At 39.4% G+C, this 23,308-nt stretch overlaps 1 protein-coding gene across 1 annotated transcript; it reads left to right on the top strand.

Moving 5' to 3' along the window:
• The first annotated feature begins 360 nt into the window (after nucleotides 1-360).
• Nucleotides 361-17,949, top strand: LOC134442631 (NACHT, LRR and PYD domains-containing protein 3-like). The gene is made up of 11 exons (XM_063192676.1): nucleotides 361-391; nucleotides 1,568-1,672; nucleotides 4,339-4,443; nucleotides 6,280-6,395; nucleotides 6,504-8,304; nucleotides 8,777-8,947; nucleotides 10,329-10,499; nucleotides 12,010-12,180; nucleotides 12,968-13,135; nucleotides 13,367-13,455; nucleotides 16,370-17,949. Exons 2-11 carry the CDS (start codon nucleotides 1,605-1,607, stop codon nucleotides 16,999-17,001), a joined length of 3,492 nt encoding a protein of 1,163 aa, XP_063048746.1. The 5' UTR covers nucleotides 361-391; nucleotides 1,568-1,604; the 3' UTR covers nucleotides 17,002-17,949.
• Nucleotides 17,950-23,308: the final 5,359 nt, after the last annotated feature.

A 23,308-nucleotide genomic window follows, 5' to 3' on the forward strand; every position in this document is an offset into this window, starting at 1 on the left:
CAACGATTGTCAAAAATGTGATCATGTTGTAGACTCGGACATGTGTTTTCAAATCAAGTTTTTATCGCAGGTCTGGTCTGAGCATCAGCAGCTTGACTGCACCTGAAAAACTGCACTTTACTGCATTGTTTACTTGGGTTATTTTTGGGCTATCGTGGATGAAAGCAAAACATCCGTAAGCGGGTAAAAGCTTTCGCACAGTACAATGTGTGTGTGTGTGTGTATGTGTGTGTGTGTGTGTGTGTGTGTGTGTGTGTGTGTGTGCGTGCATTTGTGTGTGTCACCGGCCCAGGCCAGTGTCTCCAGTGCCCAGCCATGTGTCCATGAAGAGTGACTGGTCTATGGTGTCACCTCCAGTCTTCAGCAATGATCCTCCACAGTCTGACTCAAAGTAAGATATCAAATATTCATTCAAATATGAACAGGTATCAGATTTGAATTAATTTAATTTAGCACAAATACACATACATACTGTATATATACACTAAGCTGACTGATTTTGCTTGAAAGACAGGTTATGATTAAGGACAGGATATTCTTTATGAGTAAAGTTAGGCTACGAAAACAACACTAGCTTACTGTAATGCTATACATAGCATGCGGGCATGTTACCTCTAGCCACAGCACTATGGTAGAAAGAGAAACACATTTGAAAACAGGTTACTTACAGGATCTTCATCTGTCGACTTGTCACAGATAGTTAATACTGTCCAAGATTTCCAAAGCAGTCTGCAGTGTCCCTTTAAATTATAGTCATAGTCATAGCCATAGGTCCATGCTTGCAATACAACATCGGTGGCTTGGGGGGAAGGGTAATTGGATTCCCCACCTCCATACCTAATAACTCAGCTGAAGTCTAAGTGGCTCACATAAGCATGTGACAAATTCATTCTTGGGACTCAGAAAAGGGTGTTTTTTCATGCTCATTTATTAGACTAATAAAGACCCAAACTTGTGTAAGGAAGCCCCCAAGAAATGTCAAATTCAAATATGCTTTATTGGCATACCTGTGAGTATCTCACGCGCACACACACACACACACACACACACACACACACACACACACACACACACACACACACACACACACACACACACACACACACACACACACACACACACACACACACACACACAGAGCAGTTAATTGTGTACTCCCACTGTCCCTTGGGGTAGGGTATGTCCTCCAAGAAAGTGAGCCAATTTTTCATATTTTTGTGGATTAAAATATGTTTTTATATGTATAATTAATAATAATTAATAATAATTAATTTTATTTTTTATTTTATTTTTTTATATGTATTCTTTTGCAAAGATTAGAAAATATTAACGTCTAATGTGCGTCTCAGTGCATACCTCATCAGTCGTACAGTGAGTACAGATCCGCCAATCTCTTGGTAGCCATTTTTTTTCAACACCCTTTCTCTACAGATAGACCGTGATCACTTAATCTCTCTCTTTCTCTCTCTCTCTCTCTCTCTCTCTCTCTCTCTCTCTCTCTCTCTCTCTCTCTCTCTCTCTCTTTCTCTCTCTCTCTCCCTCCCACATGTGTGTCCTTCTGTCTCAGGCCCAGGGCAGTGTCTCCAGTACCCAGCTGTGTGTCCATGAAGAGTGACTGCTCTATGGTGTCGCCTCCAGTCTTCAGCAATGTTCCTCCACAGTCTGACCCAAAGTAAGATGTCAACAAGTCATTCAAATTTCAACATTAACTGGTACAAGTGTGTGTGTGTGTGTGTGTGTGTGTGTGTGTGTGTGTGTGTGTGTGTGTGTGTGTGTGTGTGTGTGTGTGTGTGTGTGTGTGTGTCTACACAGTATATGTTTGTAAATGCATGTGACTATGTTTATGAACGTAAACATTTCCAGACTGTGTGCGTATACAGTTGAGGACGATATTATTAGCCCCCCTCCTGAAATTAGACATATCTCTTCATTGATCATTGAGAATGATCATTATTAATAAATGCATGTTATTCTGGAAACGAATAAACCATGGAGATAGTATCCAATAAGTTAAATTTGGACTTTTCCATTTTCACAATGAGTTTAAACAAAAAAGTGTAAAAATGGCAAGGACAAAATTATCAGCCCCCTTATCATTAATAGTCAATACAGTGCCATTTATGAAAAAAAAATTGACACCAGGCACTTTGATTAGTTGTTAACTATGTTGGCACATGTCCTACCAGGGATTTTGGCCCATTTTTTTCATTGCAAATAGTTAAGCTGGTCCAAATTGCATGGATGTTGAATTAAAATAACGTTAAAATAAAGTTGTTGCCACCATGCACATGTGTGACTTCAATTAATTTAAGAATCGGAACTATTTGTAGACCTAGGTCTACTTAATTTACTGACTATCTGATTTTATGCCAATGAGAAGTTGTCCCTTTATCGCCCTTCATAAAAGCATTGTTTCATATCACTATAGCCTCAGACGTCGCTTAATTCTCGCTTGAAACATACAAACATTTGCGAATAGCATGTTTGCTAGCCAGAACCTTCACTCAAAGACTTCTGGACATTAATTAAATAATAAAAACAACAGATATTCAGCCTTAATATTATCAGGCAACAGATGCATCGACAGGTAATCCTGTTGGATGCGGTTCATCCTTCTTGGTGTTATGCAGACATTACCTTGGATACCGTGGCTCTTAATACATCACAAAGTTTTGCTGTCTCTGTGAAAGATGCAACAGTTACACGCGCACCAAGAATTTCTCCTTTTTGAACTCTGATATGTCACCCATAATGTTGTGTGCATTGCAAAATTTTGAGCAAAACTGTGCTCTTACCCTGCTAATAAAAACATTCACACTTGAATTTACTGGTGCAATGTGCAATTAATGAAGATTGGCCAAAAAGCTGGTCCACTTGAGCCATGAAACTACCCACTCTAAATTTAAAAGTGTTTCCATTATTTTGTCCAATACCTGTATATACAGCTCCAGGCCTTTTTATTAGAATACCATGAAAAAGTTGATTTATTTCCATAATTCCATCAATAATGTTAAACTGTCATGGATTGTAGATTCATGGCCCAGTTTTTTAACTATTCCAATCATTATTTTTTTTCTTTTTATATACGTTGGCCTTCCAGCTCAAAAAACCCATGAATTGGGGAATTCGCATTATTAGAATATTGTTATAAAATCACATTTTTCTTCATCAAAATTCGGGTCACATTATATCAGTTGAAATTTGGTACTTTCTACATAACATGCAATGGTCAATACTTGGTTAGGACATTCTCTGTCTTCATAATGGCCATGATGCGTTCAACATTGAAGTCGGGTCACATCAATTTTCCACAATAATATGATTAATCACAATTACCTCATTATTTAACAAGTGGGGCAATTACTTTTTCCACACAGGTTCATGTGGGTTTGGTTGGCATTTTTCTCTTAACAAACAATCACAGAAAAACTGCATTTTACTGCTTTGTTTACTTGGGTTATTCTTAGGCTATCCTGGATGAAAGCAAAACATCCGTAAGCGGGTAAAAGCTTTTTCTTTCTTCTAGTCATAGTCATAGCCATAGGTCCATGCTTGCAAAACAACATCGGTGGATTGGGGGGAAGGGTAATTGGATTCCCCACCTCCATACCTAATAACTCAGCTGAAGTCTAAGTGGCTCACATAAGCATGTGACAAATTCATTCTTGGGACTCAGAAAAGGGTGTTTTTTCATGCTCATTTATTAGACTAATAAAGACCCAAACTTGTGTAAGGAAGCCCCCAAGAAATGTCAAATTCAAATATGCTTTATTGGCATACCTGTGAGTATCTCACACACACACACACACACACACACACACACACACACACACACACACACACACACACACACACACACACACACACACACACACACACACACACACACACACACACACAGAGCAGTTAATTGTGTACTCCCACTGTCCCTTGGGGTAGGGTATGTCCTCCAAGAAAGTGAGCCAATTTTTCAGATTTTTGTGGATTAAAATATGTTTTTATATGTATAATTAATAAAAATTAATAATAATTTATTTTATTTTTTATTTTATTTTTTTATATGTATTCTTTTGCAAAGATTAGAAAATATTAACGTCTAATGTGCGTCTCAGTGCATACCTCATCAGTCGTACAGTGAGTACAGATCCGCCAATCTCTTGGTAGCCATTTTTTTTCAACACCCTTTCTCTACAGATAGACCGTGATCACTTAATCTCTCTCTCTTTCTCTCTCTCCCTCTCTCTCTGTCTCTCCCTCTCTCTCTCTTTCTCTCTCTCTCTCTCTCCCTCTCTCTTTCTCTCTCTCTCTCCCTCCCACATGTGTGTCCTTCTGTCCCAGGCCCAGGGCAGTGTCTCCAGTACCCAGCTGTGTGTCCATGAAGAGTGACTGCTCTATGGTGTCGCCTCCAGTCTTCAGCAATGTTCCTCCACAGTCTGACCCAAAGTAAGATGTCAACAAGTCATTCAAATTTCAACATTAACTGGTACAAGTGTGTGTGTGTGTGTGTGTGTGTGTGTGTGTGTGTGTGTGTGTGTGTGTGTGTGTGTGTGTGTGTGTGTGTGTGTGTCTACACAGTATATGTTTGTAAATGCATGTGACTATGTTTATGAACGTAAACATTTCCAGACTGTGTGAGTATACAGTTGAGGACGATATTATTAGCCCCCCTCCTGAAATTAGACATATCTCTTCATTGATCATTGAGAATGATCATTATTAATAAATGCATGTTATTCTGGAAATGAATACACCATGGAGATAGTATCCAATAAGTTAAATTTGGACTTTTCCATTTTCACAATGAGTTTAAACAAAAAAGTGTAAAAATGGCAAGGACAAAATTATCAGCCCCCTTATCATTAATAGTCAATACAGTGCCATTTATGAAAAAAAAATTGACACCAGGCACTTTGATTAGTTGTTAACTATGTTGGCACATGTCCTACCAGGGATTTTGGCCCATTTTTTTCATTGCAAATAGTTAAGCTGGTCCAAATTGCATGGATGTTGAGGATGGACATTCATTTTCAGCACTCTTCAAATACTATCTAAAGGATTGAGGTCTGAACCACTCCATGACCATGGTTTTAGTATCCTTGAAGAACATTTGAACTATTTTGGATGCAAGTTTTGGGTTATTATCTTATTGAAAGATCCAGTGAATATCTTAACTCCCTCTATGAGCATATTTTTGCAAGGTCACTTTCCACATTCTATCATAATTTTCAGTTTTTATGGTGCCGTACACCCAAACAAGGTTTCCTGTGGCTGAGGCTGCCACAGAATGATGCATCCACCACCATGTTCAATTGTGGAAACCATCTTATAACGATTCAAGGTCTATCCCTTTCTTCACCTGACAGAAGCAGAATTCATGCATCAAAGCAGGTGCAATTGAATATCATCAGATGAAAGCAGAGACGTTCAAAACTCATTTTTGACTTTCAAATGTTCACAGGCAAAGCTCAATAACACTCTGATATGCACTGCCTTTAGTAAAGGGGTTCTTCTGTGATGATGGCCCCAAAGCCCAATATGATGACAAGCCCTAACAACTGTCTTTCTTGGGGGGGGGACCCACCAGGTGAGGCCAGGTCAATAACAATAATCTAGGCAGGTGTCCAATGCTTCTTTGGTCTAATGAGGCTAAGCAGTTTCCACAGTTACACATAGTGGAAGGGCATCAAGTTTAGTCTGTTATTCAGCCTCAGACACAGTGAGTCTGGGTCTGAATCTGGATTGCTGGGTCTTCCAACAACATTGTAACCCAAAGCATACATTTAGATTAGTTCAGAGGTTCTTCAAGGACACTAAAACCATGATATTGGAATCACCCGCTCATAGTCCAGTCCTCAATCCCACTGAAAGTCTGTGGTTAATGTCTATGCTCAGCATCCATGCGATTTGGACCAGCTAGAACACTTTGCAGTGAAGAAATGGGCCAAAATCCCTTGTGGGGCATGTGCCAACCTAGGTAGCAACTTATCAGAGCCTGTTGTCAGTTTTGGTTCATAAATGGCGCCATATTGACTATTAATGATCAGGGGGCTAATAATTTTGTCCTTGTCATTTTTGCCCTTTTTTGTTTAAACTCATTGTAACAAAGGACAAATCCAAATTCAACTCATAACACATTATCTCCATCAGTGTATTTGATTCCAGAATAAGAGAAACGGTGAATAATGGTCATTCTTACTGAGAAATCAAGAGAAATGTCTAATTTCAGGAGGGGGGCTAATAATATCGTCCTCAACTGTATGTGTATTCTCTCCCCCAAAGCATCCACTCGGGTCTTTCAGGAGATTGCAGCTCCCCCCAGTCCAGGAAGAGATGCAAGATACAACCTGACACAACTATGGCACCAACACCTTCAATCAAGAGGGCTACGTTATCAGGTTTACAAAGGCTGTTTTTAATAAACACGGGATTTAGGAATTATATTATATAACAATATTAAAGAAACAAATGAATGAAAATGTTGTCTTCTTATATATCCCTTGTAGACAACCATAAGCTCAATGAAGTACTGATGAGCCACAAAGCCAGCATGAAGAGAAGATTTGAGAACATATGTGAAGGCATCGAACGGCCAGGGGCTCAAACACTCCTGAACGATATCTACACAGAGCTGTACATTACGGAGGGAGATAGTGAGGGCATGAACAATGAACATGAAGTTTGGCAGGTAGAAGCTGCATTCAGAACACAAACAACAGAGGACACAGCCATAAATTGCAATGACATTTTCAAGCCCTTACCACGACAGAAAGTACAGACAAGAACAGTCATGACAAAGGGAATTGCTGGCATTGGAAAAACAGTCTCAGTGCAAAAGTTCATTCTTGATTGGGCAGAGGAGAAAGCTAATCACGATATAGACTTCATGTTTGTACTTCCCTTCCGGGAGCTGAATCTGGTTAAACATGATCCGTACAGCCTCCACAGGCTCCTACTTGACTTCCACCCTGAGCTTAGGCAGTTAGAGAATGCTGAGTACCGAGATTGCAATGTCGTGTTCATCTTTGATAGTTTGGATGAGAGTCAACTCCCACTTAGTTTCCAAGAGAAGCAGAAATTGTTTGATGTGAAACAAACAGCATCAGTGGATGTGCTGATGACAAGCCTCATTCAGGGAACTCTGCTTCCCTCTGCTCTCATCTGGATAACCTCCAGACCAGCTGCAGCCAGTCAGATTCCTCCTCAGTGTGTGGACCTGATGACAGAAGTGCGAGGGTTTAATGACACACAGAAGGAAGAGTATTTCATAAAGAGAATCACTGACCAAACTAAAGCCAACAGAATAATTTCGCACATGACGACAACAAGGAGCCTCCACATCATGTGCTACATGCCTATGTTCTGCTGGATTGCTGCCATTGTCCTTCAGCAGATACTTGAACAGAATGATTGGAAAGAAGTCCCTAAAACTCTGACCGAGATGTTCATACATTTCCTGCGTATCCAGACCACAAGGAAGGACCAGAAGTATCAAAGAGATGGTGAGACAGATGGGCACCTGAAATCACATAAGGATGTAATTTTGAAGTTGGCAGAGTTGGCTTTCAAGCATCTAGAGATTGGCAACCTCATGTTTTATGAAGAAGATCTGAAAGAGTGTGACATTGATATCAATGCAGCGTCGGTGTACTCTGGCATGTGCACTGAGATCTTCAAAGAAGAATCTGTGTTTCAGCAGAGGAAGGTCTATTGCTTTGTACACCTGAGCATTCAGGAGTTTCTTGCAGCACTGCATGTGTTTTCTTCTTATCTGAATAAGAATATGATTGCCTTAGGACCTTTTGTGAAAACAAAAGCCAAGGTTACAGCAGATGCAGACATGACCCTTGATGAGCTATTGAAGAGTGAAGTGAACAAAGCTTTGGAAAGCAAGAATGGACATCTTGATTTGTTTGTTCGTTTCCTTCATGGCATTTCTCTCGAATCAAATCAGAAACTCCTGCTTGGCCTCCTGACACGCATACACAGCAGCCCAGAGAGTGTGAAGAAAGTGATTAAGAACCTGAAAGAGATTCAGAGACCGAACATCTCCCCTGAGAGATACATCAATCTCTCCCATTGCCTGGTGGAAATGCATGACTCCTCTGTTCATGATGACATCCAGGCTTTCTTGAAGAAGGGAAAGGGTTCAGTGACCAAGCTCTCACTTGCTCAATGCTCTGCCTTAGCTCATGTTCTTTTGATATCTGATGACGTACTGGATGAGTTTGACCCCAAAAAATACAACACCTCTCAAGAAGGTCGCAAGAGACTGGTTCCAATTGTCAGATGCTGCAGAAAGGCCATGTGAGTTGAACTAATATGGGCTAATGCTTACAGAGTCTATGGATGAAAAGGTTGTAGGTTCAAATCCCACCCTAACCAGTATTTAGTAAGGCACCTAATCCCACATTGTTCCAAGGACTGTAATCAATACCCTGTAATAACTGAAAGTTTCTTTGGATAATAGTATCAGCTAAGTGAAATATGATGTAATGTTATGACACTATGACCGTAAATAATAAGAGTTATATTATATGCACATTTCCTTGTATTGTATACCTAGCCCTAGAAATTAGATGTGGTCTTACTTTGTATATAGAATATTATGTTTTGTTTTCCTAGACAAAGTAGTCAATCATTTACAGAAAAGTATCAGCACACTAGAAAAGGCATTAACTACTCTGAGAGATTTTCTATAATTGGCCTTTTTATTTGGATTAGAATGGTTCATTGAATTGTGTTTGAATTTGACATGATTTAACCATTCAATCTGTAGACTTGCTGGATGTGGACTGACAGAGACATCCTGTGATACTGTGGCCTCAGCCCTGCAGTCTGTGAACTCCCCCGTCAGAGATCTGGACTTGAGTCATAATGTCCTGCGGAGGTCAGGAGAGAAGCTGCTGTCTGGACTTCAGAATTCACACTGTAAGCTGGAGATGTTGAGGTTAGTAATCATTAGATGAGTGCAAAATGTGGTGTGCATTTATAGCAAGAGGCGTATGTAACAGATGACTGCAGAGCTTGATATGGAATGTTAATAAACATCCTCCGATGAAGATCTGATCCGATGAAGATTTACTTTCATTGTCAATTCATCAATATTGCTGTGTTCACCATTATTATTGAATGCATAGTTTTTTCGTTTTTGTTTAAAACATGTTCTGTTTGCTTTGTTTCAAGCTGTCTTTGTAGGTTAGTAAAGTGGCTTGGGTTTTCTCATCTTTCTCGTGGATCTCCGTGACACAAAAATGAGGTGCCTCTGATTGGCTCCCTGCTCTGTGTGTATGGGGCACCTAAGTCACGCCCTCTACTTCATGGGGCATGGGGAGTCAAAAAATAATTACTGAGCTTGAAATGAGTGGTTTTTCAACACCAATCCAAGCCTTTGACCTCCAGCTATGCACCACAAATCCACCACGACTCGCCTCGTTCACATGTATTCAGTTTTTTGCAACTTATTGGCCCATGAATCAGGAAGTAGAGGGTGTGACTCAGGTGCCCCATCGCAGAGTAGCACCAGCAGATAGTCAGACTAATCAGGGTTTCGTGTCACCAGCCGCAAATTGTGGAAAAAACATACTCAGCATGTTTTTAGAAAAGAAAAAAAAAACAAGAAAAAAATATCTATGGGCATCTATATAATACATCTATGGGTGGGCATAAACCCACGTGGGCGACACCTTTTCAAAGTGACATAAAGTGTACAGGTTCTTCCAGATTCACTCCAACGCTCTGTGTTGTTTTTGTGATTGGGAAACACAGCCAGTGGAGGTGACACGCCACTTACAGGTGCAGCATGTGAACTAGGGATGATGCTCCATATTTCAAAAGAATTGAGTAGAACTGGTTCTCAGTGGAAGTAGATTTTTAAGCCTCTGTAAAATACGTCATCGAGCTAGCTAGAAGCCCAGCTTTCACATGGTAGTGCACCTGCTTTTCATACTGGAGTTTGCTGTGAGGTCACAGGTCTACAATTGGGTTTGGACTGCACAGAAATTACCTTGTTTGTAATTACTCTACTTCTGAAAATGTGTTTTCCTGATAGTATGTATATAACTAGGGACCTAAAGCAATATCATTCGTGTAGTATACGTCCCCGATCCATCTCACCTACATGCAGTTTCTTCATAGAAAACTTTCAAAGGCACCAAATTTTAAACTGACCAATGAGGAGCGAAGACAATTGATTAACTGATCTAGAGCACCTGAAACAAATAAGAAGCACAAGCTTTTGACTACTACCATAGCCTGCCTGAACTAGCTCTGACACTGCATTTATGTTTTACATTCTATTAAAAAGCTTTATATTCCTTTCCTTATCACAGATTAACTGACTGTAAGCTGACAGAGAAGAGTTGTGAGAATGTTACCTCAGTTCTGCACTCTGCAAACTCCACTTTAAGAGAATTGGACCTGAGTGACAATGATCTACAGAAGACGGGAGAGAAGCTGCTGTCTGGACTTCAGAGTCCAAACTGCAAACTGCAGACACTGAGGTTTGTAATGAAGGTTTACGATAATAATTTACTCGATCTTCTGGTATGGAATGCATGTGATGTCTTCACTCATTATGCATGTGGTGTCATCACCCATTATCTCTTTTTCACTCTAATCACCATATCAACTTCATTTTACAGACTTGTTGGCTGTGGACTCAACAAGGAGGGTGGTTGTATTTTGGCTTTTGCTCTGCAGTCAGCAAATTCCCACCTGAAAGACCTGGACCTGAGTATGAACAGTCTGGAGTGTTGTGTAGATGAGTTATGCTCTGCAGCACTCAATCCACACTGTAAGCTGGAAAAACTCAGGTTGGTATTGTTCATTGAGTGGTATTTTACAGTCTGTGAAATGTCTCGTTCATTCAGGTGTCATCTTAGTCAATAGAGTTTAGTTATAGGCAACTGAACTTTCTTGTAGTTTGAAAAACAAATTTCAGTTTTTCTAATTTTCACACCTTTGACTCTGGGATTTGTGACCACTTTCATGACCCTGAGGCCAATTCACACCTTGAGATGTGGCTGCCATGTGAAATGGAATTGGCCTACAGATCCTGTCACAGTTGCAGACACGGGAGCCCAATTGCAGTACACTACGATCAAAGGATTCAGGGGTCAACAGGGTTCAACAGGATACAGGATTCTATGAATCTGACAAATGACACAACACAGGACAAGAGAAACACAGGGCTTAAATTGACAGCACAAAGGCATGTTGACAGAGGAAATGACAGGGCAAAGCATAAACAAAGCACAAGCAGGCTAGAAACAGGACACATGGAGAAAAACTGGGAAACACAAAGTCTAAAGCAAAAAGAGTCCAAGGCCATGACAGATCCGCTATCCAGAGAAAAATACCTTTTAGATTTCCACCTCAGAATAAGAACTGATGAAGTCTCTCAGTGAATGAGCCTTGTTGCCTACCACTAAACTCTGACTGTTTAATAGAGGTTTGACTGATATTGTAAATGATTCACACAATTCATGTTTTTTTCCTATTCTTTGTTTAATTTGTTCATGAAGCATGCTGTTACCCTGCTATTTCGTTGTAGGCTTGGTGACTGTAAACTACCAAAGAAGCACTGTGAGGTTGTAGTGCAGTATGTTAAGTCTCTGACAGAGGTCGACCTGACTAACAACCACATGAGTGTCACTGCTCTTCAGCTATTGAATGCAGGAATGAGTCACCCCAGCTGTAAACTGAGGATATTACGGTTGGCTTTTAACTTACTTCTTTCTTCTTATTGTAGAATAAAGAAACAAGTCATTATTAATTTCTTGTTGAATAGTAACAATACTACTACTACTACTACTACTACTACTACTACTACTACTAATAATAATAATAATAATAATAATAATAATAATAATAATAATAATAGTAGTAGTAATAATAATAGTTTGTTTAATTTTACTCCAATTTTAACCAATTGGGAGTATAGTATGCGATTTCGAGTCTGTGGTGATAACATTGTCCTTTCTGCCTTTTCTATGATCTGTGCCTTTGTAGACTTGCTGGCTGTAAAATGACTGGTGAATCCTCTGAGATTGTAGCCTCTGCTGTGCAGTCTTGTGCCTCACTGACAGAGCTGGATCTGGGTGATAATCACCTGAGTGTGCGTGGAGTTCAGCTTCTACATACAGCATTACGTCACCCCAACTGTATGCTGCAGACTTTGAGGTTGGTGTTTTTGCTTGTTTTGTTAATGTAACGAATACTTTACGTGCACGCCCCTGCGCGCACGTGTGTGTGTGTGTGTGTGTGTGTGTGTGTGTGTGTGTGTGTGTGTGTGTGTGTGTGTGTGTGTGTGTGTGTGTGTGTTTAATAGTTTCAAAACAGACATTGACAAGAAGGGAAAACAGAAAAGCGAAAAATCTGTTCTCTGTCCAAACATCTATATTGTTTCTCATTGGGTTAGGGCATTGGTTTGTTGGTTTAACTTTGTTAAATGGTCTATTCAGTAATCAGTTAAGCATGAAAAATAGTACTGTAAGCCTAAATACAGTACAGTAAGAGGGCGTGCTGCCCTGCATATTCAGTTAGACAAACTTTTTTCAAGCCTACATACTATAGGGCTTGATAACCTGAGTATGTGAAAGTGAAAGCCCTATTGGGAAACTCCAACTCCCATTGTCATTGTGACACAGCACTCCACAGCACACAAGTGAACACTGCACACTGCACACAACGAAATTGCATTCATGAATCACCCGTGTAAGGGGGCAGCCCCCAATCATGGCACCCCAAGGGAGTAGTTCGGTGGGACAGTACCACACAGGGTACTTCAGTCATGGAGGAGGATGGGGGAGAGCACTGGTTGATTACTCCCCCCACCAACCTGGCGGGTCGGTAGTCGAACCGGCAACCTTTAGGCTACAAGTCTGACGCCCTAACCGCTCACCCATGACTACCTATGACTGAGTATGTACATGTATTTGTGTGACTGTCTTACCCCTTCATTTTACAGACTTGTTGGCTGCGGACTCACTGAGGAGGCTGGTTGTATTTTGGCTTTTGCTCTGCAATCAGTAAATTCCCACCTGAGAGACCTGGACCTTAGTAAGAACATTCTGGGTAGTTGTGGAGAGGAGTTCTCTGAAGCACTAAATCCACACTGTAAGCTGGAGACACTGAGGTTGGTATAATTGGATGAATAATTTCTTCAAGGTTTTACAAGAGCCAACTCTGTAAGGGTGTGTCTATATCACACACACACACACACCCCAGTCCAGGTCACGTGCCTGCAGCCTATATGGTGATTCTAACCAGAGAAATATAAAATGACGGTACGGTTTATTTATTGTAGCCTACGGTATGTTAGTTATTACATCTTGACTGTCTTCTTCTTTTACTTCGTCTTCTTTAGGCTTGCTGGGTGTGAACTGACAGAAGGACCCTGTGAGGTCATATCATCTGCTGTGCAGTCTTGGGTCTCCCTGACAGAGCTGGACCTGAGTGAATATTATATGAGTTCATCCGGAATTCAACTTCTAAATGCTGCACTACGCCACCATAAAGTGCAGATATTAAGGTTGGTGTTTAACTCTTTTTCTCTCGTTGGGGCTGCAAAATAGTACAGGGAAAGAGTCTGCAGAATGCTTGTTATCGTCACTATAGAGTTCATTCACTGGTACAGTCTTTATTACAGACGTGTTACCTGTGTTTGATTCAATTGGTTTTTGAATAGATGTTCACTATGCTTTGTAACTGATGATGTCCTTTAATACTCCTGAGAGGGATCATACATAGGAGAGTATCGAGTGTAAAAATGTTTGAATGGCCATTTTATTGTTGTGATCAGCAGACTGCTTATCTATTCTTTCTTTCCTTCATCTGAAGGTACCACCACGGAGGAAATAGTAGAATCCAACCTGAATTGAGAATGTGTGAGTAATAATGTGTCAACATTGTGTGTTTAGAGTGTGTGCGTGTGTGCGCGCGCGTGTGTGTGTGTGACCTAAGACATACAGACAGACATACTTGGCAGAGCTACCCACAGAGAGGTCTCTTACTTGTGGCTCCATCTGGGCAAGGGTCAACAGCGCAAGGGTCGTCTTTGGTTGTTGCATTCAGGGTTATATACAGTATATTTATATAACTGCAAAATCCCATGACAGACAAGTGGTGGCTCGAAAAAGAGGGAGAAACCTGGGTGTGCTGGGGAGAAAGAGGGGTGTGCCATTAAGCAATTGGATAGTCATAGGTAGTGATATCAATGAACAATCAGTAATAACCCTCCCATGTGGCCAACCCTATCCCAACAGCTGTGAAACCTAAGGTCCACACATTGGCCCTCATTTATCAAACTTGCGTAGAAACCATCGCAGAAATGAGCGCAGATCTCGTCGTACGACGAGGCTCACGTGAGATTTACTAAACATGTGTACCTCTCCAATCTCATCGTAAGAGCGAGCGGCTGTTGATGAATCCAGCGTCTGAAAACCATCGTAATTAGAATAATCACACCTTCTCAAAAACAAACTCCCCTGAGTTTGCGACATGGAGAGACGCAAACCGGCTAAAACATCCACGTTTCTGGTTGATTGACAGCTTGAAATTAGGCTTTACGCGAGGTAGACAACAAAATAACACGTGGAAATAATCAACAGCAGTCAACAGTGTTTCGGTTCTCAATATGGAAGGGGTAGATTGATTTCCAAATAATTATGGTTACAATTAAATGTTTTATTGACTACAGTAGACATAATGAAGATATTTTTTAATGAATATTATTTATTTTTTTAAATGTATGATAAACCTTTTTTGTAAACGAGGTCAAGAAAAGGGTCCTACGTGAAACTGGCCAACAAACAGTGCCCAAACCATTTGTTTGGGAAGGAGAGTTTTACATGTCCAGTGCGCTGTCCTTCTCGCGCTCATGTGCGCCCTGCTTCTCTCCTGCGCTCCAGTCCTTCGATGGGATAGCTCTTTTACCACCTATGGACGACTATAAAGTGTTATCGGACACACACGTGTCTGGTGTATGCCTATATTCGGATAGTAGTTGTGTGCGATCAAACGTCGAAGAAGGGAGATTATTACTGTAGGCTATGTAGGCTATTGATTGATGTGCGCATGAACTCCCAGCTGTTAAAAAAAAGGGACGTCAGTCTATGATCCCACGACTGAAGGCACATTCCAATACGCGGATGTATATTGCACAATTATTCACACATCGCGTCAAATCACAAATTAGAAGTCTCTTGCAGTTGTTGACCTAAATGCCAGATTTCGCAGTGCTCCCAGGAAGGGTGCACCAATTCAAACAGGTAGAAGTTGGCTTATTGGCAAAATATACAATGTAAAAACATTTTGTAATTATATAGGTCACATATTTATGATAATGAGTTGTTGCGCTACAACTGCTGCTCAAGTTGGTGATCATAGTCATCTCAAGTCCAACTTGAAAACGGCGTACACCGTCTGAGAGCTGTCGTAGGATTTTATGTTTCCTGCGCTCATGATGAGATTTGATAAATGCCAACTGGTCGTAGAAAAAGAACGTACGCACGACGTACGTATGATTCTCGTCGTACGCTGCTTTGATAAATGAGGGCCATTGTGTGTGTGTGTGTGTGTGTGTGTGTGTGCACGCAAGTGCAAGTGCAAGTGCAAGTGCAAGTGCATGCATGTGTGTGTACTGTACATGTGTGTGCATGTGTGTTTGAAATCTAAGACATGGCAATCATTCAATTCCCAAGGAGCAATGGGTTCCAACCACTCCTCACCATTTGTTTTGATTAAGGAGTTGTATTTAACACTATTTTAGCACAATGCCAAGAAGAGAAGGACCAAGGCTGGCACTTCATGGCTGGAGACATTTACAATGTCATTCACTTCACTTCTGTGTGTACTGCAGAGCACTAAAAAAAACCTTCAGAATTGTGCTCTACAAGTAGTCTATTCTCTAACAAAACAAAACAAAACAAAAGCAACTGCTATTTAACTCCTTCCAGCAGTCTGCTCAAATCTGAATATGAATAGATTCAACCTTCGCCACGCTAAATGAAGAGCTTGATATTAATTTATCTTATTTATTCTAAACCGTCTGCCAAGTCAAAACTATATTGAAGTCAGTAAATTATGCCCATCCCTAATGTACATATCTTCCAGTGTCCCAGGTGGACAAGACGGTTGCTCTGTGTTAAACTACTGTAAATCAAACCAGTCAAGCGAATAATGCAATTTGTGGCGAAGCTTCTTCAGCAATCTCTGCGGCCTATTACCTTTGGTTGCTTTTGGTCAGAATGCAGAATTTCAGTTTCCTGTGTGGATGAGTGTGCCTGAGAAAGAGAGCGTGAGCATACAATCTCTTTTCTCATATTCTGATGACCATTTTCTCTCCTCTCTCCTCTCCTTGTGTGTGCAGATGCCTGTGATCTGACACTGGAGCCAAACACAGCATACATATACCTGTCTCTCTCTCAGGGGAACAGAAAGGTGACACATGTGAGTGAGGAGCAGCTGTTTCCTGACCACCCAGACAGATTTGACTACTATAATCAGGTGTTGTGTAGAGAGGGTCTGTCTGGACGTTGCTACTGGGAGGCTGAGTGGAGTGGTGGTTTGCCTGTGATAGCAGTGGCATATAAAAGTATCCAGAGGATAGGATCGGGGGATGAGAGCAGGTTTGGACAGAATGACAAGTCCTGGAGTCTGAGTTGCCATGGTGGCAGTTACACTGCCTATCACAATAAGAAAACGACAGTCATAGCTGCCCCTTCCTCCGCCTCTAGCAGAGTAGGAGTGTACCTGGACTGGCCAGACGGCACTCTGTCCTTCTACAGCGTCTCCTCTGACACACTCACCCACCTGCACACATTCCACTCCACATTCACAGAGCCTCTCTATCCTGGGTTTTTGTCCATTTATTCTTCTTCTGCATTGTCCCTGTGCCAAATCAGGTTAGCTCCTCAGCCTACAGGAACATCAATCATGTCGAGCCTAGCCTCACGCAGCTTGAGACCACAGGAAAGCACAGGAGGAAATAGGTTGACCTGAGCCCTGCACAGCTCACCAAGATGCATGGCTGGTCTTAAAACTCTTAAGTTGTACTTAAGCCTAAGTAGTAAGTAGGTGGTGCCCCTTTGACAACATATCAGAAATGGCCTACTAGGTCTCACATCATCACTGAAAGTTTATATATACACTATTTTACCTCGCACACACATTTTAAACAACCCTTTTATTTGCATGTGTGAGAAGCTGAGAACAAATATTGCAAAAAGGACTATTAAATTTATTGTATGCATTAACTTTTAGTGATGCGGTATATTGACTAGTATAGGGGGCACCTCATACTTAAGTACAAATTAGGCTTAAAATGTTTTTGGGAATCACAGCCCTGAGCTCTGAGGGATAGTGAAGAAAGTCAAATACTGCCATCTACTGCACCTAAAAAGAAGTCAAAGTTGCTACCAAAAACACAAATGAAAAGGTCCTGTATATTAATAACTGTGTGTATTCCCATTTATTTCTGAGGATATTACACAAACACAAAATTAAAGGGATGCCTGTCATGCCATCCCTCTCCAAGATAAGGTCTAAAGTGTACTGAAGACAAATGTTCTGCTATACATTTTGTGCTGTCATTTACGGACCTTATGAATCATGTTTCTCAGCTGTTTGTACATGTGTGTGCTTGTGTGTGGATTACAAGTGGTACATGTAACACTTCACTGTGAATCTGATAGCTGCCACATCGGCAAAAATGTATTTAATATTTTACAACAGCGTTCCTGATTTAAAAATTAAGCATGCTGAAAACTTAACCTGACAACAATTGGGTAGGCTATTTTTACATTTGTGTGTGTGTGTGTACTGTATATATATTTTTGAAAGTTTTGAATGAAGTCAGTAATCAATATTTTTGGTAATTGACAATGAACGAATAGCACAAGAAGCACCATAGCCATTCAAAATGGCCTGGTAAACAAGCTATTATATCAATAACCTTGCAACCTTGTAACCTAGCAAAATAAACACATTTTATGATTTATTCAAGTTACCCTACGACTTTGTTATTATTTACATGCTTTTGGCATACCCCTGTTGTGGGATGAAGCTAAAGCATGTGCAACTGGAGAACACAGAGATTCAATCAGTTAAACGGACAATAAACTGAGGGCTAGTGCACATTCATGCATGCACGCATGCTTTGTCTTACTGTTCTCATTGCATGTTTCTGTACATACATACAGTGACATTAAAATAAATCATGTGACTGCAACTACAGAAGCATACAGAGACTGTAATAGGAGACCTATTGCCTTTAAGATTGGAGGATTCAGTATAATATATTCAAAATAAAAGAAAACAAAAAACCTTCATGTTGACTTTACACTTAGAAAATGCAAAAATAACACACGGTATGGCGTACATGGTTTTCGGTTATGCATTTTAATTATTGGAATCATATTCTTACAAAGAGTACATCATATGAGAAAAAAAGATGGAAAAGATGGAAGAGAGGTTAATGAAGGCTCCACAAAGTAACCTTTTCACACAGGCTTGTACTGATGTTTTTTTTTTTTGGCCTGTTAAAAAATTATTTCAAATGTACAGAAAATCAGCCGTTGTTCGGTTAGATGAAAGCTGGGGAGTAAACATCTAATGTGTCATTGTTTACCTCTTCATGGCTTTTGATTGATGTCTTGGTACATTGTTCTGTTTTTTTTTTTTTTTAATGTTGTGTGTTAAAAACAGCCTGATCTCCAAAATTCTGTGCTCCTGGACACGGAATTGTTTTCCGTGATGGGCACATGGAAGTGCTTTCTATATTCCCACAGCACTGTGTTAACTCTATCATTAGAAAATACATACCAAATGCTAATCCTTAACAAAATAATGCTATAGCAATTTAAGTTGTGCCCTGACCAAAACATTCCCTAACCTTAACCTGTCATTAAAGACATATTTTTTGAGAAATACCTTTTAAAGTTGGTTGATAGGCTATCAAATTGATATAATGAATGAAAGAATACTAGCTGTGCCCAGACCAAAACAATCCCTAACCCTAACCTGTCAGTAAGAAATGTTTTTTTTAGAAAAAATATTTGAAATGAGAAAAATCCTGAGAAAACACAAGAATGTGTCAACATAGAGCTGTGGGAGTATAGAGAGAGCACTTCTGTGTGTCCATCACGGAAAGCAATTCCGTGTCCAGGAGCACAGAATTTTGGAGATCATGTTGCTTAAAAAGGTTTCGCAGCACCTTTTAAAACTAGCATGGTAACTTACTACCTGCATGTTTATGTGTAAATAATGTTTGTTTTGATATATTTCCAGTGAGCAGTTTCTATCATGCTGGCAAAACAGGACCTTGTGGGACAAATATGAAAAAGGTTGATAAAAAGATAAAATAGATAAAATGATTTTTTAAAAGTATGAATAAAAGATAAAATGCCTTCACACTAAAACACACAATCAGGTGGGACACTGAGGTACACTTAAAGAAAACTGTAAATGCAACATTTTGTCTGGTGGTTTGGATGCTATTGTAACAGAATGACATTGCGATGTCCGATATTTGACACAACCCCATTCCTTGCACTCTACCATAATGTTAACTAGCACCAAATTTGCCTTGATTTCCAGCTCCTCATTGTTGTTTTATCTTGTTTTATTTTGTTTTATCTGAAAACACATTATTATGTGATTTTAAATCTATGTTTGCTTTGCTCTGAGTAAATGTTCACAACACAGCAATAACTAATGTCAGCAATTGAGCTCATGTTATAGACTGTGCAGCACGAAAGGTTATGTTAAAAGCTTCAAACAGCATTTACAAGAAGAAACAGGTACATACATGTTTTGTGTCCTTTTTATCCTAAACCCAATTTAAAACAAAGAAACATATACATGAATATGCATAGGCCTCTTCAGTAGGAACAGATAATAATAGTGATAATAATAATAATAATAATAATAATAATAATAATAATAATAATAATAAACTAACATGTTATTTAGATATGTACCCCAGTTTAAAATAAAGAGTTTTAAAATTATAATATACCATACTACTCCTTGTCTCTATGCAAGAGTCGCCTGAAGTAGGCCCAACGGCGAATAAGTTTTAATCAAGAAGAGTTACAACGTTTTTTGCATCCTGGTGGACACTGTACATGAACTCAAGATGTAAGATCATGAAACACTTGCATGAACCATTACTATGCTCAAAAATAGTGGTCGACAATAGAACAGAGGATTTATCTTACTTGTCTCCCTATTATCTAAGCAACGGCTGTAACATGTGAATGATTTTATCCAGTGGAACGAGTACAGTATTTGCGTTAAACTTAGTTTTTTTCTCAATTATTCTTTCTCGACAACTTCTGGAACCTTATCTCCAATTCTCAAAACTATATGCACAAATCCAAAAACGTGTCTCAAAATAATTATATCTTTTTAAATTTTATCTATTCATTTATTTATTTTCAAAGACAATTTTGTCAAATGACAAACACAAGCCATCATTTTTGAATTGGAACTCAAAAATGAACATTTGAACACCAATGTGCATATGGTGAAACACTATGCATGACCAACAGTATGCCTTATTTTGTTCAGTGTTCCTCTTACTACAGAGAGTGTAGAGTGCATTTGTATTGTAAAATACTGAAATATTGTTTTTAGATTCAGAGCACACAGATGTGCTGCAACACATTTATTTTACATATGTTTTTGAGTTGAGCAGTTACAGTAAGTAGGAATTGTGATTACAGTTCGGTGGCATTGGTTCAAGGATTTGATAAATGAGCGAGATGTTTTCAGAATTGTGTCTCAAGTTCCAGAAATTGGGTGCAAACAATCAAGTAAAACTCTAAAGGTAGAATACATCATTTCTGAATATGAGCACCTTCAATCTCTATACATTATGGCTTGGAAATGTACTTCAAACATGAAGGGTTGAATCTTCTCCATATCTCACATTTTCAATTACCAGTCATAAACATATTTACAGTGACTGCAAAACGCGTATGGTCAGATCAGCAGATCAGCCTCGTAATCATTTTCATCAAAATTTTCTTCAAAACCCAGCCCAGAGGTTTGTGTTTGCCACAATAATACCTTTTGTATAGCTTGTTTATATTCTTCTTCATCTGGTTCCGAGGAGAACACTAGTGAAAATAAAAATAAGATTTACTGTAATGTAATCAGTTAGCAACTGGTATAGCATGCTGCATTTCCCTCATACCACACAATACCATCTTGCGTAATATGATCAATAAGACTAATATTAAACCATAACATAATATTTCATTATTGCACACATAACTTATTGCATCATCTTGATATTTCATAGGATCATTAAAATAGCCTATGACTTGCAGATCAACTGATAATAAACTACATTATTCTGATTTTACCATCTTACAGTGACATTTAACTATGAAACTTTGGTAGACATTTAGTTTGTTTTTAAAGACACCTAATACTGACCAACACAGCTGAGAAACCTTTTGTTAGATTTTTTTCAGGAGTAGTTTGGGGTTTTTTGCTTCGTTCTCAATGATGGGTAGAATTAAAAGAAGATTGATGGGCAGAAGTAAAATCCTAAAAGTAAAATATTGTGGTTCAAGGTCAATGCCCTGGGGATGATGGTCATTGGAAAAAAAGTTTTCGACCAGCATTCCACTTGTACTGTAACACTACTGACATATGGGAAACCTAACCTGAGAATATAACTGTATTCTGAACTTTAACCCTCAATGACCCTAAGATATCAAGCTCTTTAATGCTATAACTAAAACAAGTAAAAACAAATACTGGGTTACTAGTATTAATAAATAGGAAAAAAATCCTTTGGGTTTTTTTTGGGATTACTTGAAGTAAATGAGAAAAATATTTTATGAAGTTATGAAAGTTCAAGCACAATATAAAAGCACTTGAGCTCATAGTGTACCGTGCTGAACATCTCACCTGACTCTGGGCAGAGCTCTAATATTATGGTCTGGACTCTCTCCATGACAACAGCTTCATGACGAGCGAATTCTTCCAACTCTCTGCTCATGTATTTGTGAGGCTCATGTTCAGCTTGTGCAGCTGTCAAAGAATCAATTAGTGTGCGATAAATTAGTTGAAGATTATTAAATAACCAGAATATAAATTAGCACATAACACACAGAACATTTCCAATGTATTTTATTTATTGAAGAGCATAATGAAAGATCTCACTGCCTGATGCATAGAGTTCCGGAAATAAAGTTCTATGAACTCGGTCCATGATGATGGCTTTGCATCTCCCCCATTCTCTCTCAAACTTCTCTGGAATATTTTCCTTCATCTTAATCTGACTTTGGCTAGGCGGTGCAACCTTTTGGCAAATCTCTGTTAGGAAAATAATCATCTGAAACGATCACATTGCATTTAGCAGACATACAGGCATTAAACATACAAAATGACAAAAGCTGACAAAAACAAGTGCTAAGGAACACAGCCTAAAGTTTAACAAAGTCAGGTATCAGGTTAGGCCAACAGCGGGTTGACAGACTGGGTGGCGTGGGGCGTTACAGGCCAGATCATGCGTACTTGAGCTCTTTGACTTCTCATGAGATCTCATTGATGAACATCATAAGTGGTGTAGGTTGAACAGGAGGACAGAAGGTGCACTCTTTTTAGGGGTGTGGTATAACACATCTACACAGATAGTGAACTTTTGACCAGTTCAAATAAAGCAACTGCAGGAATTGCACGGTCTGCAAACACTGTTTCATCGAGTGTTTGGGACCATGTGGTCATGTCTTGGTCAAGTCAAACACGATGTCTAAACATCGTGCAACATTTTCAGCCCAGAACACATTTATGACTGCATGCATCTATAGCCAATTAACAAACACGCTTAGTGTTAGTATTTAGTCAATTAATATTTCATTACTTTATTTCAGTATTTACACTAATGTAATAAACCAAGTCTATCCATCAAATCTCATTCATAATATGCTATTTTTTGAAGTATCGCATATCTTCGCGTCTTTAATTTTTTGCTTTGTATAGAAGTTCCATGCTTTTTCATGCTTTTTTTCATGTTTCATGGCTGTTTCTTGTTTAATGTTACTTTGCTTGCAAGGGTAGCCTCTTGAATTTATTGTTCATGTAGCATCAGTGATCATGTGGTCGTTGTGTCAAGTCAGAAATACTAAGCTACAAAAATCATTTGGACACAGACATAGACATTAAAATGTTAAACTTGGATTGACCCGGTTACTGATGTTAACTCAGTCTTTATATGCCTGTTGTGATGTAGGCCCAATACAGATGTGGCTTAAGCTTGTAGTGCAGTGTGTGTATATTTACCTGATGGATG

Source organism: Engraulis encrasicolus, unplaced genomic scaffold, assembly GCF_034702125.1.
Source record: "Engraulis encrasicolus isolate BLACKSEA-1 unplaced genomic scaffold, IST_EnEncr_1.0 scaffold_185_np1212, whole genome shotgun sequence".
Lineage (NCBI taxonomy): Eukaryota > Metazoa > Chordata > Actinopteri > Clupeiformes > Engraulidae > Engraulis > Engraulis encrasicolus.

Bases quoted from the DNA above. Each gene is read 5' to 3' on its own strand.
- LOC134442631 (XM_063192676.1), top strand. From the start codon at position 1,605: ATGAAGAGTGACTGCTCTATGGTGTCGCCTCCAGTCTTCAGCAATGTT. The intron at 8,948-10,328 runs GTTAGTAATCAT...TCCTTATCACAG, and splicing joins TGTAAGCTGGAGATGTTGAG to ATTAACTGACTGTAAGCTGA. The intron at 13,456-16,369 runs GTGAATATTATA...TTGTGTGTGCAG, and splicing joins CCTGACAGAGCTGGACCTGA to ATGCCTGTGATCTGACACTG.